Source organism: Sinohyriopsis cumingii, chromosome 7 (assembly GCF_028554795.1).
Source record: "Sinohyriopsis cumingii isolate HCF-2022 chromosome 7, ASM2855479v2, whole genome shotgun sequence".
Taxonomy (NCBI): Eukaryota; Metazoa; Mollusca; class Bivalvia; order Unionida; family Unionidae; genus Sinohyriopsis; species Sinohyriopsis cumingii.
Window position 1 is genome coordinate 17055613 of NC_142967.1, and position 15477 is coordinate 17071089.

At 33.8% G+C, this 15477-nt stretch overlaps 1 protein-coding gene across 5 annotated transcripts in view; it reads left to right on the forward strand.

Annotated features, from left to right (window-relative positions):
- LOC149794783 (armadillo-like helical domain-containing protein 3) overlaps positions 1–14563 on the forward strand; it is a 144631-nt gene extending 130068 nt beyond the window's left edge. For all 5 annotated transcript variants that reach the window (XM_089964432.1, XM_089964433.1, XM_089964436.1 and 2 more), the window contains exons 24-27: positions 1016–1091; positions 2042–2120; positions 2791–2907; positions 11713–14563. In XM_089964432.1, the coding sequence (XP_089820558.1) occupies positions 1016–1091; positions 2042–2120; positions 2791–2907; positions 11713–11805 (365 nt within the window). In that variant the 3' untranslated portion in view covers positions 11806–14563. The remainder of the gene's footprint in view (positions 1–1015; positions 1092–2041; positions 2121–2790; positions 2908–11712) is intronic.
- The last annotated feature ends 914 nt before the right edge of the window (positions 14564–15477 follow it).

The window sequence follows — 15477 nt, forward strand, 5'->3', positions numbered from 1 at the left end:
TTTAGGTCTCCACACTACAACATTACAAAGCATTGTTGCATTTCAACCAGATTTAGCATGCAGCTTTATAGCTGTTTGATTCCTTGCATTCTTTGAGATTATTTACAGGAGTTACTGCCAATTATTGCCATTGGCCTGACTTTGGATTTACAAGAGAAATTTAGTAGGCCTTGTTGGAATTCAAACAAATTTGGCATGCAGCTTTATAGCTGTTTGATTCCTTGCATTCTACAAGATTATTTACAGGAGTTACTGCCAATTATTGACATTGGCCTGACTTTGGATTTACAAGAGAAATTTACTAGGCCTTGTTGGAATTCAAACAAATTTGGCATGCAGCTTTATGTTCATGAAACCTGGAATGGGTTTAATTTCAAGAGTTCCACATTTTGATTTAAACAAGCTATGGCCCCAGATTGCCTCTCCTTGTAAGGAATATTGCATTAAATCATGCATCTTGATGAAACTTTAAGTGAGTCGGATTTCAATCATACCACTTGTCATATTAAAGCATTATGACTGCTGAATGTCCATCTTCTCCAGCCTTTGGTTTTCCAGTTCTTCTTCTTCCAGGGTCATCTGCCATTCACCCATCACTTAAAGTTCAGATAGGCAGACAAATATCTGCATATAAAATATTCATTTTTAATTATACAAGCTGACTGAAAATATCGGCATTGTGTTGGAATTACACTGTATATTGTTTTGATAATTAGGAAAATTTGTACAAATAATGGCATCCAGTGAGAAGAATATAAAATGTTACAGATAACCTGGAAATGTTGATTCAGAATAGGTACATTATTACAGGTTATGATTAATTCAGTTGAATCTACCAAGTAGAAATGAAACAACACTAGGTTATCTGAACCAAATACTCAGGGAAAGGTGATTCTTGTTTTCTTTATTTATTGTTATGGTTAAAGGAATGGTAAATTTTTCAACCTTCCAGTTGATTTTAATAAAATAGTCCTCATAAAAAAATGTCATTTGATGTCATCTGTTTTCATCACAGCTTTGAGGTACACCACCAATGAAGGAGACTACAAGGACTCAGCAGTTAGACTTACCAACCATCTGGTGAACATCAGGTAAAAATTGGAAAGTCTGTGATTTAGTTTTTAATATTCAGACCTTGCAAAAATTGTGTGAATCCTTTATTACCTGTTGACACACAAGAACTAGAAAACTTAGGTACAGGTATTTGCTCTACAATTGTATTAGGATCAGTCTTTATTTATAAGTATATTGTTGCTTTAATATTCCAGTGTTTTTCATTCTTCATAGGATACAGTCTGATCATTTCACCGTTTATAAGATTACTGCATTTCTTATTAAAAACCACATTGGTCCAAAACACAAAGCTCATCAGTGTTCACTTAGATTGCATAAAAATGCTGAACAGCTAAAGTTTCTCTTTTAACAAAGTTTTTACTTTTATTTTTTTCATATTATGAGTTTAACATTATGTGTTTCATATTATGGATTTAATGTGTTTGATATTATGTGTTTAATATTTTGTATTTAATATTAAGTGTTTAATATTATGTGTTTAATGCTTTCACAAAACAGAGGTGTCAGCTTAATCAGTCTTTATGCCTAATTGTTCCATAAGTTTCTCTTTCTAGGTAGCCCCACTTTATGCCTATTTGTTCCCTACCTTTCTCTTGCTAAGTAGCCCCACTTTATGCTCAGTTTTCCTTATCATTATTTTAACAAACGTATCCCCACATTTTCAAAAGGAGTTGCTTGAAAGAAACAGAAAAGACTGAATTTTTAGATTTTGGCAGGAGGGATTAAAGTCATAGGAGGGATTAAAGTCATGGGAAGATTATGTCTTGAAGTTTTGTAAAAGTCTTGAAACTTAAGTATCATTTGTTTTATTTATTTAAACTTTGGTTGAAAGCTATGCCATGCATAAATTTTGTAACTTATATACTTGGGTTTGAGTCTCACATGATTAATACATTGCACAGGCTTGACACCACATTCTGACATCCCCTATTTTATCATTAAATGTTATGTATTATTTTATTTATAGAGCCATCATAAACCATTTCAATCCCAAAGTGGATGCATGGGCTTCCAACAACCATCTGTCATCCCTAACAGAAGAGCAGGTATAATTGACTTTAGGTACCCATTTGAACTCTAATCCACTGTGATCCTTACATAATTTATTTTTTTAGGAATATACATGATACCTTGAATTTAAATCATACTTAAGAACACCACAGCTATTCACTTTCAATATCTCATGTCATTGTTGGTTTTTACAAAAGTTTCAGTTATCAGAATTATATTGCATTATAGATAGAGAGTAGGAGATCACTAGTACTAAACCAAAACAGTATTGATCAAGTATTCCTAAGATTGAAATTTAAGGGTTTTGAACTCTTTTTTATTTGTAATACTAGATTCTGTTATCAACTTTGTTCTCATTACAGCATGGTAATTATGTGTTTTAACTTAACATTACTATCAGTTGGACATCATTTCCTAATATACCTTCAGTTTTATGAATTTGTATTTATGTTTAACTGTTATGGAAGACTGATTGATTGCCAATATAAAAAGTTAAAACCTGATATATGGTCAAAACATACTTACTGTACATACTTGCTTTTAAGGCAACTCCAACTACAAACAACATAGACCCTGATCTGTTGTTGAATATGATGATGAATCTGGGTGTGTGCAGTTTGCAGTTGGATTTTTATAAGTCAGTAACAGAATAATTTAATACTTTAATCCACCCATCCCCATCTCTTTTTCCTTGTGCTGCTCAAGGTGCTAGAAGTTGTGCGTATGAACTATGATTCCCTGACTCTCAAGCTGCAGGACAGCCTTGACCAGTATGAAAGATACACCGAGAAACCAAGGGAGACTGCCTTCTTCACTCAGCTGGTAAGTCATACATTTTTATTTTGGACTATTTATGATCTGTTGCCCCCTCTCAATATCCCATTACATATGTTGATATATTTACAAGTGCATTTGATTCATGAACCTATGAAAACAAAAGAGACATATGACCCACTTGGTTGCATTGGTTGTAATGCCCCACTGGGTAAAACTTTTAGTAAGCTTTAAAATGTGGCTATTTTTAGCCTGCTTTTAGCAGATGGCTTTCCACAAATATTGCTTTTTAGCTGTACTGGTCACAGAACTTTATTGAGCCTTTGGCAGCACACAAAGTTAATTCCAGGAGATCACTGTGTCACAGCAGGAATGACTCCCAATTAGAGGGGTAGGTACTGTCAGGCCCCTTTTTGGCATCACACCTTTCGTTTTGGTTCCTGCATGTGGAACTTGTGAATAACAATAAAATTTGAGTGCATCAGTATGCATTGGTACCTTGCATCTCTTCATATTGGTCAAATATTAACTACACCTGAACTAATGACTTTCTGCTACAATAAATGCATCAGATAATTTTGACATATACCACATTAACTATATGTCCGTTGTAACATTAATACAATACATATGGTATATTGAAACCATGAAATAAACAGTTTTATTTGTATGTTTGTCAAAAACTGCAAATTTTGCCATATTTCAGAATCTTCAAAAGACCTTGCAAAATACCAGTGCAAATGAGAACATGTTTTAATTTTGGAAAGAAGACTTTTTAAAAACCATCTGACACATATGCAAATTTCAGACTTATTCTCCAATGTGATCCTCAGTAATGAATAAAAAATAAGACAAACTGTGTTATTTGCTCACCCTTTATGTCCTTCACCATATGGGCAACACAATGCCAGTACAAAGTATTGCAAAATGCCTTTTTCTCCTCTATTTCTTAAATAAAAATGACATCAAAATGTTGCTTATTGTGTGTATTTTACTTTTTCCTTTTGGAGGATCATGTTTTGGGACATTTTGAATATTGGGATGAGTGTGTGTTAAATATAGAAGAGGTACATGAAGGAATTCAACCAAAAACAACAACACAACAACAACAACAAAAAGAAGCTTATGGTATTGGTTTATTAATGGGGTCTAAAAAGTAATGGATTTATAATAAAAATAATAATACAGAGTCTCTTTCCCATTTCTTGGATTACTTCAGTACCCAACTTTACAGCATCCTCTGCTGAAAATCTGATTTCAGTCTCCAGATCTCAATGAAATGGAACAAAAATAAAATGATTCAGTAGTTATTGACAACATATTTTTTAAGAAAGGGATTATATTGGCATGTTTTGAATTTTACTCTGCTTGTAATGCTAATACATATATAAAATAATTTTTTTTATATAAACAAAATAACCGAATTTTGAGGACATGTCTTACCCAAATCCACACTGCAGCAAACTACCTATATTTAATAATTTCCCTGTTTAAGGACTCCAGGTGGTGTAGAGGTAAAGTGCTGTCACAAAATCTATCAGCACTTTGAGCCTTCATGGGAGCATAATTTGTTCTTTATATAGATATAAACATTTTAGCTTAAAAATAACACCGAAAGCAATTTGTTTTTCAACTTGTTTTACATTTATCATTATCAGGCTCATTATTGTTTATCATTCCACTGTTTCCTGATGATGATTAGATTATAAAAATATGTTGCTATTGACTATTCTTGTGTGTGTGTGTGTGTGTGAGAGAGAGAGTGAGAGAGAGCAGCAATAATAATGGCCATATTATACAAAAAAAGTTGAGTGGATAGAGCCTTTTGGGGTCTGTCTTTCACATCTTGCCAGTGTTCAGTTGCTGCAATTAAAATATAGCTGTCTTCTTTTATCTTATAACTTATAATGTATATGCATGTTGTATGTGTGCTTGTGGATCATCCAAATCAGGCAAGACAGTCTACCATAGCTGTTCCATTTCTCAAAATCAAATATTGATTGCATGCCTCCCTATTGGCAGAAAAATCTCGTTATCTTTGAGTAAAAAGCCTCTTTTCAAAACTCTTGCTGTCTCTGGACTCTTTCTGTGTGTGTGTGTGTGTTTGTGTGTATGTGTGTATAGATATATTCATATGTAAATGTATATAAATTCATTTTATGCTTAACTCCATATTGATACACATATAAAACATTTTGTACATTTTTCATACAAAATTGTTATCATACTAGTATATTTATAGTGCACTGTCATTAATTTCCATGTCATATAATATAAAATTTCAAGACTCCAGAGGAATGCAATAATAATGGAACTATTTTCTACAAAATATGATATCTAGAGCCATTTCCTGATTATGTTAACCAGTGAATGTACCATAACATGAGGTATAAATACCATGTATTTAAAATACAATGATGAGATAAAGTTGAGTTATGATGTCAGTGATAAGACCATAGGTAGGGGATGCATTGCACACTGCCATAGGTAGGGGATGCATTGCACACTGGAACAAATACATTTGTGTTACTCTGTCTTACTGTAATTTTTGTTTATTCATACCATTCATTCCAGAGACCCATTTCATGTATAATAAGAAATTAGTGCCAGTTCACATTCTCTCAGCTTATTGACAGGAAAGCTATTTTATCCTATAAAGACTAATATTCTCAGTTTTACAATGATGCTATAATCTTCTCTCTCTCTCTCTCTCTCTCTCTCTCTCTCTCTTATAACATTGATAGTAGTATATCAAGATTTAGGTTCAGTCATCATCATAAGAAATATTTTTGTTCAAATTATTCATAATATAGGTTACCTTTTCCCCCCAAACAACGCATAAATAAAAAAGCTTTTGTCACTGACATTTTGAACATTTTTAATTCATCTTTATTTTTAATTCATTTTTAATTCATCTCCTGGATAAAGTTTAAGTATGAGAGAGTGGCATATTTTGTCTATAAGTTTCATCTGTATCAGAGTGGGCCAGAAATGACTCTTACAGTATCTACCCCTTTGATATCCCAACACTCTCCTTAGACATTGCTATCTTGCAGGAAGTTTCCTTGCTACCCATTTCTTATGAGTTTAAAGACAACCATACAATCAAAATCTTCCTTCCTTGATTTTATATTGGTCAGGGCATATCCAGTCTTCTACATTGAAGTGGTCTTTCCACCACTAACTCCTTCTGTCCCTCACTTCCATTTATTTTTAAATTAAAAGACCAGCTTTTCCAAAACACCTTCTACAGTCTGGGTAAGTTACCATATTGCAGTATTTCAAGCAAAGACTTAAAAACCTCAACAGGCCTTTCTTTTTGCAACAACTCTTTATATCAAACTTTAACCCAGCTTCCTATAAGATACACTAGTCTTGTACAATGAACCCCTGTGCTCAAAAAGATATTGTGGGCCTGGAAATGTATAAACCTTTCCTTTTTTGCATGGACCATAATACCTTCATGACTCATGTCAACTGGTATGCAGCATCCTTGCAGTTGGCTCCATGCTTTATTTGGCCTTGAGGGCTTTAAGAATCTTGCACCCCCCCTGTACGCCCCGGATGTAGAATAGTCTCAGTTTACCTTCCTGCTTTTCATAAGGGGCAACCTTTTTGCCCTGGAATGTGTACCCTGATGATGTTCCAAGAGAGAGAGTCTCAGACTTTAAAATAGTACATTTTATATAAAGAATTGTTTTTTGTATTTTACAGAATTTATATACTTTTTGGGGATTTATCTTTGCTTTGTTTACTTTTTGGGGGGATACCTGAACTAACTTGGCACTGAATAACCAGGATTGTATAGAAGAGCCATTAAGCCCTCTCATTACCAGTTCACCAGACTACTACAGATTACCCTTTTATCTCAGTGGCATCCAAAACTTTGCCTTTGAGATCCAGTCACCTGTTTTCTACTTTATGAGGTCCCATCTCAGCAAATGGGATTACTTTCCCAGGGCCACCTCACTGAAGGATCAACCTCCAGAAACAATGATTTGCAAAGAGAGAGAGACAAACACAATTGGCCATGGTGTTCACCTCCTACCCTCCTTTCAGGTGAGCAGGGGTTTGCTTATTTAGGAGTACTCCATGTATATCGGCCACAGTTAATGACTTTTGGACTGTAGCAGATGTTATATAAAAAGTAAGCAGTTGGACAAGTCCCTTGTCCTCTTTCTTCCCAGTCATGTTCTTGGTGACAAATTCGTATTCCAGTTGGCCATACTAGGCAGACTCAGATTTTTAGTAGACAAACATTCTTGCTGGAATCAGCTGTTTCACACTGTATGGTCCTGGCGCCTCATGGTCTTAATTGAATCTGCACCAATCATAGTTGACAGTTGACTCTTGCAGACATCTTTGCAGCTAGTTGGAGCACCAAGCTCCCAACCCTTGCCTTACTAGTCAAAGACCCAAAAGTTACACTGGCTGCCATATATGGCCTATTTTGTGCTGAAAAATGGCATTAAACTCACAACAGCAACTTTGCAGCCAACATATCTTCCTGGATTTTGGAATGATCTTGATAGACCTGTCTTTCCTATTACCCATCTAAATGCCTAAGTCTTGTAGACAGTGGGGGAATCTGAGTTTGACTAATCTTGATTCTTCCCCTCAAGCAGGAACTATGGATCAAATTCCTCCTCAATCTAGCAACTGAGATTACCAATCACAAGGTCAGTCCTGTCTTCTCACCTGCCCAAACACACCTGCCCAAACACACTTGCACAGATTTTACATCTGGATCCATAACCACTAAACCTATGCTCACCTCACTCATGTCAGACAAGCCTCCTGAAAGAAATATTTCTCTGAATAATTGATGGACAGAATTGCTCTCACATGATTAACCCACCACATTACAAGCCCCTCAACTGGGCTCATTAGAAGAGATAGATATTGTCAGCATCATAATAGGCTACATTTCTTGGTCACATGAAAACTTTGGGAAAAAGCACGTTACCAGTATTACCTTAAAAATTGGATTTGCCAGTTAATTATTAACTGATTTTTTTTTTAAAGCCAACAAAACTATACAAAAGTTCAGGTTGAACATAAAATACCAGTAGGGAATGTTTTTTTCATGTACAATAAACTGACAATTGAGTCGTCAATGGTCTGGCCATAAAATTATTATATGAATGAACTTAAGGTGTTCTCAGTAGGTAGCTACTACGACTCTGTGGTCTTAAATAAGTAATAGAAAAGAGTGAGAACCAACAAGTTTTGGAAAATTCAACAAATAATTGATAACCCAGGAATAGAAATTGAAAAATGTAAAATGAACTTGTGTTATTTGGAATTAATCCCGAATAATCCTAGAATTTCTAACACAAGTCCTAATATCTAAAGTTCTGAACAGATTTTAATGATATTCTAAAATGAAACCAATGCTGGAAGTGTTGATATTCCTGTGGTGGCCTATGTCACAGAGATGTACCAATTACAATAATACAATCCAAGAATATATCATTATTTGAATTTCACTATGAATCCAAGTATATATATATCCAAGAATGTTATTTCTCAGTACTTTGTATTTCCTAAGAAGAATCACTGGAATGAAATAATTTGAATAAATAAATCCCAGCCCGAATGAAAAATTGGGCACAATACTAATACAGATGATTCTGGTCAGATCTTAATCACGAATAATTTTTCCAGTAACAAGATTATATAGTCCTCTACCTGCCCTCATGTCACAATTATCATTTTCTATATATAAAAATGTTACTTAATGTAAAATTTCAATCTGGATGGTTCCTGATGTTTACAAGATAAAATCTTAGTTATAGTTAGAAGGATTGTTATTAAAATTATAATAAAGAACATGGAAAACACAATGTCCTTTGACTCCGACCAAGACAAATATCTTTACTCCTATTAACAATAATCCTAATATTAAATGCATACTTACTGAGAAAGTATTAGCTATGTATTAGTTGTTTGCACAATTTAATATCCATTCAATGATTCAGGTCAGGTAGAAAATGAACTTGATTTTGGGACAAGGTCAGCTTCAAAATTACAGTTTTACATTAATCCACAGCATATAATGAAATAAAATGGTAAGAAAACCCATAACTAACAAACAGTGCAAATCAAATATACACAACACAGCAATAAAAACAGTCTACACATCTTGGAATTATTTTACTAAACATAGGAATTTGCAAGCTTGTAAAATGATAAAGACCAGCAATAAGTGACTTTGATAATAACTGTAAAATCATTGGTCATGAGAATTACATCAAGCTGAGATGTGATTGAAGGTTTCTTTCATTTTTTGCTGACAAAGAGGATACAAAGGGAGACAAAGTCAGGCAGATATGATTGGAAGCATTTTGAGTACTGTAAATGGAAACCATTAATAAAAGACTTTTTTTTCTTGTAAACTAAATTGAGGTTTTATGTATTTGTCATAAAGTGGTTAACATTTCTGACACATGAGCTACAGAAGTTCTTGTTAATTCAGTTTTATTCAGTGGCAAGTTTGACCTGATAACTTTGGCATGGTCAGTTAGGTCTCTGCACTTATAATAGCAGTACAAATAATACTATTCTTTAATTAAATTCTTGAACTAGTCTACATGTATTGGTTATACAGGGCAGTCATCACCATATTTTGGAGTTGTAGTATCAAGATTGTATCAAGCATTAAGTAAAACGCAGAATTATAACAGCGAGGAGACAACATCAGAATGACCAGTTTGTATGAGAAACATCTTTATTAGTGCATAGTACAAAACATATAATCGCATCAGTTTGCCATTGAATGATTGTGCCAATGACTGAGAAGAAATGCAGCTATCAATATATATATATATATATATATATATATATATATATATATATATATATATATATATATATATATATATGTATATATCTTACCTTTATGTGAACATTATAATGAGACATATTTACCTGTAGATATCTTGATCCTTATTAGATATCATATTGGAGTATACTTACATTATTGAAATTTACAGTTACCTAAAATCTGAAATAGAACAAATAGCATTGACTCTAGTGGTGTGCCAACTCACTCCGATTTGTTACCACACTGTGTGCCAACAGATTCTGATATGTTGCTGCATGGTGTGCTTGCAGGCCTTGATCTGTTTTTGCATTGTGTGCCACAAAACCCTGATCTTTTGTTGCATGGTGTGTCAGCAGACCTTGATATGTTGCTGCATGGCATGCCTGAAAACCCTGATCTGTTGTTGCATGGTGTGTCAGCAGACCATGATCTGTTGTATGGCATGCTTGCAGCCCTTGATCTGTTGCAGCATGGGGTGCCAGAAACCCCTGACACATTGCTGCATGGTATACCAGCAGTCCCTGACCTGTTGCTGCATGGTCCACCAGAAAACCCTGATCTGTTGCTGCATGGTGTGTCAGAAAACCCAGATCTTTTGCTGCATGGTGTGTCAGAAAACCCAGATCTGTTGCTGCATGGTGTGTCAGAAAACCCAGATCTGTTGCTGCATGGTGTGTCAGAAAACCCTAATCTGTTGCTGCATAGTATACCAGCAGTCCCTGATCTGTTGGTGCATGGTGTGTCAGAAACCCCTGACACATTGCTGCATGTTGTCAGCAAAAACTGATCTGCAGCATGGTGTGCCAGCATATTTTTATTTCTTTACATATAAGTGTACAGGGCACAACAGCAGATATGGTATTTAAGATTGCATGCACTCTTAAAAGTTTCAAGTGCAATAATACAATCATATTCAGCAATTTCCAATTTAATAAAATGCAAAAAATGTTACTAGGTAGCAGTTGTCATCAGAACTAGTTAAAGATTTATGAACCAATTTAAAACTTAATGTATTTTCCCCCAAAGGCTTACACCATGGGTATTGACTTAGTATGACTAATTATTAATGCTGAGTATCTTTCCTGGGGAGGGAAACCAGGGGAATTGGCTCTGATTTGTGAAATTGTTTCTAATATAAGAAAAGATTACTTCGACTTGCAGTATCTGTAATCTTGACCATTGTTTTATATACATTGATTTTTTTGTTGTTATCATACAACATTTCTTTTGCAAAGCAACATTTGCAAGAATAACAGAATGGAAGCAGTGCTTTTCATTGAGATGCTATCTAAGGTGTACCAAACAGTTCGTTGAAAATATATCAAGTCAGTAAGTTAAGAGAGATTCAGCAGTTGTTGCCGCCTGTTACATATTTTAAGGAACCATTCCTCATTGAATACTAAAGTGTAGTGTTGTAATATGTATGTTTTTTAAGATCTGTCATGTGTTCTATGTCTTGGAACTCTTCTGCTGGTGACCCTAAAACCCTACTAGACTATAAGTTGTGTACCACTAAGCTGGTTCAATAAATAATTAATGTGGCTGGCACAAAACCAATAGCAATCTGTGTGTTCAAATGTCTGTCTCTGTGTCTGACCAATAGCAATCTTTTGTGTTCAAATATCCATTTCTTTGTCTAACCAGTAGGTATCCCTGTGTTCAGATGTCTATTTCTGTCTAGCCAGTAGGTATACATATGTTCAGACATCCTTCTATGTCTAACAGTTGAATCAGAGCATGCATAAGTAATTGTTTTGTTAGCTAGAAAAGCTAACAAGTGTTAAGGTGCCAGCTGTCTTCAAAAAACACTTTGACCTTGAAATTCAGTGAAGTTGCACTGTTAGATCCGTTGTTCAAGAAAATGAGATGTACCAAAGTTTCTCATGAGAATATTCAGTTGGTAAATGAAAAGGAATGGTGGCAATTTATGTTGGCTTCAACAGAGAAGAATCTGTTTTGGTAAACACAAAAGAGGTAAACTCAATCATTTGTGCCTTGTCAAAAATATTCTGATCATTTATTTTCAGGTCAGGAGCATCATCCAAGATGTCAGGAAACCAGTGTCATTCCTCAGCCTAGATCAGCATGAAATCCTTCAAGAGTTCTCAACCATTTTGTAGCTCAGCTTTTGGTTGCACATGAATCATAGTTATATTGATTTACCTTGCCTGGAATTAACCAACTGATTCTGAACAGAAACAGTACTTCTAGAATCCTGCAGTGTGATTGGATGGAATTGAAGTCAAATTCAAGTTCTACCAGTTGAACAGCTAACGGACTCCATTCTTAACTGTAGAACATATTTTGTAATAGTGGGGCCTGGAGTAGCAGAGAAGGATTCTAGTTTTATGGACTAGTTGTTGCAAAGAGTCAGAGAAGGATTCTAGTTTTATGGGCTAGGTGTTAAAAAGTGTTGTAGCTGTAAACAATAGATGCAGAAGACAAATTCACATGGAATAACTAACTGTGGTCACACTTTTCACATATGGCATTATATGTTTTGAAGTATTTTATTTCATTTTGCAAAAATGTTAAACATTCCCTCATGATAATGATTTCCATGGGAGTCATATATAATACCACCTTATAGTGTGACTGCCTTATAAAGCAGTACATTATACATACAGTACCCTGTAATTTGATTTACGTTTGCAAAAAAGATCAATAATACCATATTGCCCTTTTGTTTTTACTAAAATTGCTAATTAATTGTTGGTGAGAAAATACAATGATTGATGCATAAGCTCTCTTATTGTCATTACAATATCTACTGGTGTTTATTAACAAATGGACAAAGGACTTCACAAATCATGCCTTTAAATATTATCATTAATTAGTTCTCCTTATAAAGTTTGTCATTGTAACAAAACACCATGTGCATTTTAAAATGAGTTAGGAAGCCCTTTGATGTTTTCTTATCCAAATAAAGTTACATCTCAGTACATGCTAAAGTGAAGACACATACCCTTGGTTAACTAGTCTTATTGTTTCATTATAGTCATACAAACGTAAAATATAAAAACCTTGTCATTTTCTATCATAAATTTGAAAATCACTGACTCTGTTAAATCGAGTCGTACATATACATATACTATCTTTTAAGTGTTTGTTCTGTTTTGACTTGGATATATGTTATTGCAAATCTATTCAATGATATACCCCTGTATTATCTTTATTGGCGGGTTTGAATAACAAGTAATGTGTATGATTGCTTGTTGTTATAAATTCTGTATGGACAACAGCTTCAATAGCACATTGACAGATTTTTATTTCCCTAAAGAGAGCCTCATTTCCTTACTGGCAATCCAGCTGATTTGACCTAATCTAGTCAGTTCTTGCCCTCAATCTGGTTTTGACTGGAATAACCAAAGCGCTAAGATTTTTTAATTACCGTGTAAATAACACTGCATAGCTATGTGGTTGTTGTGACAATGTACATCATATTTAAAACAAGAATGAATTTGTTGATTTAGCGGTGTTTATTGATAATGGAATATTGTAGGGTCATAAAACATGAGGATTATCACAATCATCAGGTAACTCAAAATACAGTCTTTTTTCTTTTTGCAAAATCTACAAATAAAAACTGCCCTGAATAAATATGGTCTTGTACACTGACACAATTTTGTTTCATCTCTCTTGTGTGTGTACACACACATGTTCTCACGTTCATTAACTAAAATGTGATTTCACGTTCTTAATGTTTTTTTATTGCAATTTGATAATGAGTTTATTGCTGCTGTAAAATTACAAGTTCCACTTAATTTCTTGACAATGTGGACTTGTATCATTGCATACAATTTACCAATAAATAATAAATAATACCCTTAACTAATACTTGTTCAAGCCATCTTAATCATTTTGCTAGTCCTACATGTAAGATCTTGATGCTGATATTAATGTTTTGAGTTTTGTGTGAGGCATAATCTTCTCTCTCTCTCTCTCTCTCTCTCACTCTCTCTCTCTCTCTCTCTCTCGTTTACTAATAACAACAAAAAATCTTTTTTAGTATTTTTATTTTTTGTTGTAATTAGATTCTTGAGTTGAGAGCAGAATGAGACAGAAAAAATGTTTACTTTGTATGTTTGTACCATTAGGTTGTCGTGTAGCATGTGTTCCGTAGAATTTGTTCAGGTACAATTCCTTTATTTTTCATACACGGTCAGAACCACAAAATGATAATTATTTATTTTAAATATAATTTTTCATGCATTGAAATTGATTATTTTTTCATGTACAAAAAAATTACATGAAATATGGTATACTTGCCATGTAGTATACCACCTTATAATGAGATTGCCTGATAGTGAAGTACTTTATACATACAGTACTCCCTCATTATAATGTTTTCCATGGAAGCCATGCAGTATAACCTTTTAATGAGATGGCCTTATTGTGGAGTACTTTATTTGAAATTTGATCCATGACCATACCAGGCTTTCAGTGAGGAAGTTCTTCATTGTTAGCTTTTAGATGGTATGGACAGTATTTGGATACTAAAGCATACTCAAAGTTTCAAATTGAGTACAGAAATAAGTTTGGTAAGAAATCTAATAATAATAAGAAAAACAAAATATGTTAGATAGATTTGATTGGAGAATACTGATGCCTTCCCATGAGTATGAAATAGACTTAATGTCCCTAAGATGTCACATGTTTCAACAAACACTATGTGCATTGCATTGTGGGATTGAATATACCTGTACCAGAGCAATTTAGCTCAGTTCTTTTACACCTTGTATGTATACTGTTATACCCCAAATCTTGAAGCTTAGCAAGGGGATGCATTTTTTATTCGTACTACACCCTCATTGTGAAGTAGGTCGCTCACCTTGTATTTCATGCCTCGCTGACTTTTAATAAATTTTGAAATTTAAATTTATTAAGTTTTGTCCATTCTAGAATGATCAGTCTAGATTACTGTTTGCATCTCAGTGCAACATAGTAATATGTCAGTAATACTGATGAAGTTGTATCTTATTAAACTGTCAGTAATACTGATGAAGTTGTATCTCTTTAAACTGTCAGTAATACTGATGAAGTTGTATCATTAAACTGTAAGTAATACTGATGAAATTGTATCTTATTAAACTCATTAATACTGATGAAATTGTATCTTATTAAACTGTCAATATTACTGATGAAGTTGTATCTTATTAAACTGTCAGTAATACTGACGAAGTTGTATCTTATTAAACTGTCAGTAGTACTGATGAAGTTGTATCTCATTAAACTGTCAGTAATACTGAACAAAGTTGTATCTTATTAAACTGTCAGTAATACTGATGAAGTTGTATATCATTAAACAGTCAGTAGTACTGATGAAGTTGTATCTCATTAAACTGTCAGTAATACTGATGAAGTTGTATCTCAATAAACTGTCAGTAATACTGATGAAGTTGTATCTAATTAAACTGTCAGTAATACTGATGAAGTTGTATCTCAATAAACTGTCAGTAATACTGATGAAGTTGTATCTTATTAAACTGTCAGTAATACTGATGAAGTTTTATTTCATTAAACTGTCAGTAATACTGATGAAGTTGTATCTTATTAAACTGTCAGTAATACTGATGAAGTTGTATATCATTAAACTGTCAGTAGTACTGATGAAGTTGTATCTCATAAAACTGTCAGTAATACTGATGAAGTTGTATCTCATTAAACTGTCAGTAATGCAGAAAAAAGTCTATCTTAGTAAACTGTCAATAAGACTGATGAAAGGCAGTCACAGTAAACTGTCAGGAATACAGATGAAAGTCTTTCTTAATAAATGGTCATTAATGCTGACA